The 5022-nt window shown below is 50.7% G+C and overlaps 1 protein-coding gene across 1 annotated transcript; it reads left to right on the top strand.

The window, feature by feature from the left end:
• The first annotated feature begins 2973 nt into the window (after positions 1–2973).
• Positions 2974–4029, top strand: LOC141041351 (uncharacterized). The gene has a single exon (XM_073507492.1). The coding sequence runs from the start codon at positions 2974–2976 to the stop codon at positions 4027–4029; it is 1056 nt and encodes a 351-aa protein (XP_073363593.1).
• The last annotated feature ends 993 nt before the right edge of the window (positions 4030–5022 follow it).

The raw sequence follows: 5022 nt of genomic DNA, 5'->3' as shown, positions 1-5022 counted from the left end.
TCCATCTACTGGTTTACGCTTATTTACTTTCCCGTTGCTATTGTTACAATCACTACAAAATACCAAAAATATTACTTTTGCTTTCATTACTCTTTTATTGCCGTTACCACTACTATCATACTACTTTGCTACTAAATACTTTATTGCAGATATTAAGTTATCCAGGTGTGGCTGAATTGACAACTCAGTTGCTAATACTTGAGAATATTCTTTGGCTCCCCTTGTGTCGAATCAATAAATTTGGGTTGAATACTTTACCCTCGAAAGCTGTTGCGATCCCCTACACTTGTGGGTTATCATGGAACTGGACCTGAGATCGTACGGGAGGAGGCACGTAGATGTTGATATTACGGAGGAGGGAGGACTAGTGTGGAGGTTGACAGGGATGTACGGTGAATCGGCGGGTGAAAGGAAGAAGGAAACTTGGCGAACACTCAAATTACTAGGGCAGAAACACCAAGATGGGAGGCTGTGGCTGTGCCTGGGGGATTTCAATGAAATATTAACATGTGATGAAAAGGTGGGAGGGGCACCAAGGTCTTGCATGGACTGCTTCTGAGAGGCTCTGGTTAGGTGTGAGCTGAGTGATGTGGGGTTTGATGGAGATAAATTCACATGGAGGAATCATAGCACTAATCTGGGTAACTACATTTGCGAGCGGTTGGACCGGGCAACCGCGAACTCCCACTGGTGTGAAGCTTTTCCAGAATTCTTAGTGCTCAATGGAAATCCACGCCATTCCGACCATAGACCGCTGATTGTGTGTACACATGGGGATACAAGGAAAGAGCCGGAGACAGATCGAAGCTTTAAGTTTGAAGCATGGTGGCTCAAGGAAGAGGGTTGCAGTGAAGTAATCCAGGAGGCTTGGGAGGAGAGCTGGGTAATAGGGGAGGGAGGAGTGGCTGCGGCTATGGGCAAGGTGGCTGGCAGAGTGAAAAGATGGCATAAAGAAGTTGCGGGAGAATTGGAGGGAAGGCTTAGGAAGGCTCGGCGTGATCTTGATAGGTGTATGAAGGATCCAGTTTCTGAACATAAGGTCAGGGAGGAGGCAAGGTTGAGAGGGTGGTGCGTGACTTGGAGGATAAGAAGAACACTAAGGCGAAGCAACAGACTCACATATCCTGGCTCAAGGGCGGGAATAGGAGCACTTGCTATTTTATGGCTTATGCATCAGCGAGGAAGAAGGCTAATAGGGTGAAGGAGCTGAAGAAGGAGGATGGGTCGGTGGTGAAGGAAGGGGAGGATTTGACTAACTATGTCTGCTCTTTTTTCAGGACTTATTCACCTCACAAAATGGTTCCCGATTGGCTGAGCTCATAGATAGAGTGGAGCCGTGGGTAACTAGTGCCATGCAGGATATACTCAATGCCGAATTTTCCCGAGAGGAAATCAAGGCCACCCTTGACCACTTTGGCGATCTCAAGGCGCCGGGCCCGGACGGGATATCGTCTACAAGAAACACTGGCATCTCATGGGGGATAGAATTGTGGACGAAGTCCTCGCTGTGCTGAATGGGGGAGAGATTCCGGTAGGCTGGAATGACACTGTGGTTGTACTTATTCCAAAGGTCAAGAACCCGAACAAGATTAAGGATCTTCGTCCAATCTCATTATGTAATGTCCTATACAAGCTGATTTCTAAGGTGATTGCCAACCGCCTCAAGATCATCATGCCTTCAATCATCTCTGAAAATCAGAGTGCGTTCGTACCGGGGAGGCTCATCACGGATAATGTATTGGTGGCGTACGAGCTGTCGCACTTTCTCTTGAACAAGAAAAAGGGAAAGGAGGGATACACTGCAGTCAAGGCGGATATGAGCAAAGCCTACAACCACGTGGAATGGAGTTTTCTGCAGGCAATGCTTGGAAAATTGGGTTTCAGCAGGAGTTGGGTGGACCTCATTATGAAGTGCGCGATGACTGTACGATATCAAATCAAGGTGAACGGTCAGACGGAACAGTTTTGCCCGTCAAGGGGTCTTCGTCAAGGAGACCCGGCATCACCGTACTTATTTGTGATATGTGCTGAAGGTCTACCGGCTCTACTTCATGCAACAGAAAGAGAGGGGAGGATAAGTGGCGTGAAAGTATGCCCAATGGCGCCGGTGGTGTCACACTTATTCTTTGTGGATGATTCAATAATTATGTTGAAATCAAACCAAGAGGAGGCAGATGCCTTGAAGGAGATCCTGGACATATACGAGAAGTGCTCTGGGCAGTGCATAAATGTGGAGAAATCTTCTTTGATGTTTAGCTCCAACACATCAACGGAAGCCAGGAACTCGGTTGAAAGCAGCCTGCAGATTCAGAGTGAGAACTGGAACGCGAAGTACCTTGGGCTACCGGTTCACGTTGGACGATCCAGGAAACGAGCTTTCACATATTTAAAGGGGGCAATGGCGGGGCGGATTTATGGGTGGAAGGAGAAGCTTATAGCCAAGGTGGGCAAGGAGACTCTGGTTACAGCAGTGGCGCATGCCATCCCCACATTTGCTATGTCTTGCTTTGACTTAACCAAGAGTTTCTGCCACGAACTAAGTGCCCTAATCGGAAACTACTGGTGGAGCCAACAAGATAAGGAAGACACAGTTCACTGGATTGGGTGGGAGAAGCTAGTCAAGCCAAAGGCGCAAGGGGGTCTCGGTTTTGCGATATGCATAGCTTTAACATGGCAATGCTCTCGAGACAGGCCTGGCGGCTATTAAAAAACCTAGACACGCTGCATGCTAGGGTTCTCAAAGCCCGTTACTTCTCGAATTGCCATGTTCTGGAGGCTGTGGCGAGAGATGGAATCTCATATGCATGGAGAAGTTTACTCAAAGGACTTGACCTAATCCGGGAAGGATACATTTGGTGAATTGGTGATGGCGAGAACGTTAAGATCTGGACAGATCCTTGGATCCCAAGGCCGTGGTCACGGAGAGTCATAACCCCAAAAGGGAACAACCTGATGCAGGCCGTAAGCGAGTTAATGGATCCCTCCACGGGGCAATGGGATGAATGCCTTGTGCGGGATACCTTTTGCGCGGAGGATGCTAGACACATTCTGCAGATGCCGCTACGGGAGGGGGTACATGACTTTGTTGCATGGCAATTCGACAGCAAGGGCATTCATTCTGTGAAGAGTGCGTACAAGATGCACATGGAACTGAAGTCTATGAGGAAGAATGGGGGAGTGGGAAGGAGCACAGCCAAAGCGGGTAACCTGAACACATGCAACGACGATTCTTGGAAAAGGATTTGGAGATTGCCGTGCCCGAGAACTGTCCAAATGTTCACATGGAGACTGCGGCATGAATCACTAGCACTCCTGACGAATATGCAGAGGCGAGGTCTGAAGGTGAAGAGCACGAAATGCTTTTTCTGTGGGCATGCTGATGAGGATGGGGGGCACCTGTTCATCAAGTGCAAATCAGTTAAGGTGGTGTGGAGGGAACTAGCCTTAGAGAAGGAAAGAAGGGAGCTGGGAGCAATCTCATCTGTACATGCGATGATGGACTACCTATGGGGGCTAAATATCCTAAAACGCATGCAGATTCTCACTTTCTGGTGGATGTGGTGGAGCGCTAGGAATAAACTGAGAAAGGGGGAGCGTGTGTTGACAGCGGCCGAAGTAGCGAGACGCACACGAAGCTCTACTCTGGAATACATGCAGGTTTTCCTCCCAGAACCCAAGCCACAGTGCACTGATAAATGGAGGCCTCCTGCTCAAGACATGGTCAAGTTCAATGTTGATGGAGCCTTCGTCCCAGGGGAACTCCATGCAGGGTGGGGTGCAGTGGCAAGAACCAGCGACGGCGAAGTGGTGGGTGCACGGGCTGGAAGACAGGAGCTTATCCAAGATGCCTTTGCAGCGGAAGCGGTGGCGTTGTCAAATGCAGTTTCCTTTGCATCGGACTTGGGGATTATTCGAGCAGAGTTTGAAACAGATTCACAATTGTTGGCAGAAGCAATGGACATTCGGAAGGTCGATTCTTCAGCATACGCTGCTGTCATCGAGGACACAAAGTACCAGCTTAAGCTGTGATTTTCTATTTGAAATAAAATGTTGTCGCCGTAGTGCTAATTCCGTGGCTCATGAGCTAGCAAGCCTTGGCCGTATGTACCCTGCAAACTCGGTTGTCGAGTGAGAGTCGGATGTACCAGCCCAAGTGGCTGTTTGTGTTGCGGGTGATTTAAAGTTATAAAGCTTTACTTTGATTTAAAAAAGAAGAAGTCCTCGCAGCCGCCACCACCCCACGCCGGCCACTTCCAGCGAGCTCCGGCGCCGCACAACACATACCCGAGCTCCCCACGGTCCGCGCCTCCCTCCCCTCCGGCCAGTTTCTCCGCTCCCGGCCTCTATCGCCCGCTCCCAACCCCACCCATGGCTAGGGTTTCGTGTAGGGCTTCGCCGGCGCGTCTCCCGCTCGCCGCCTTCTCCCACCACGCCGGCCTCCCTTCCCTAGCTACCCTCTCGTCATGGAGCACCCTCGCACTGGGCACTCCTTTCTCTCCCCCTCCCGGCTCCTCCCGTCGCCGAACTGGAGCACCAGCCGCTCCTCCTCCACCCCCCTATCTGGGGCAGCAACACCATGAGCTAACACCCAGCGACGATCTCCTGCTGGTGTGGGTCAGTGTGGGCTTGCTCGATCTGGGGCAGACCGGCCGGTTCCGGCGTGGAGAGAGGAGGAGGAAGGTGAGACGGGAGGCCAAGGCAACGGCGAGATCCACGTCGAGCCGCCATGGCCATGACCAGATCCACGATGAGGTTAAATGGGCCGGCTGCTCCCTACAGGACGACGAAACTCTTCAAGGGTGGGTCTTCTCTTTTCCCCGAGATCGATGTGCCTGTGGCATGCTTGCTCTCCATGTGTACGTTCTTGCTGTATTTGCCTGCATCTGATGGTTCTTCCAATGTGCGTTCTTGAGAAATACACCTGCAGGTGATGGTTCTTCATGATATGTGCCTGGTTCTTGTGTTGCTTCCAGGACATAGAACTACCTGCAATGATTCCTTGTGTGCTTTGTTCCGGGTTCC

The sequence above is a fragment of the Aegilops tauschii genome, chromosome 2 (genome assembly GCF_002575655.3).
Source record: "Aegilops tauschii subsp. strangulata cultivar AL8/78 chromosome 2, Aet v6.0, whole genome shotgun sequence".
NCBI classification, from domain to species: domain Eukaryota; kingdom Viridiplantae; phylum Streptophyta; class Magnoliopsida; order Poales; family Poaceae; genus Aegilops; species Aegilops tauschii.
This window is presented reverse-complemented; position numbering and strand designations above follow the sequence as displayed.

Coding starts and splice junctions, on each gene's coding strand:
- LOC141041351 (XM_073507492.1), top strand. CDS start 2,974: ATGGATCCCTCCACGGGGCAATGGGATGAATGCCTTGTGCGGGATACC.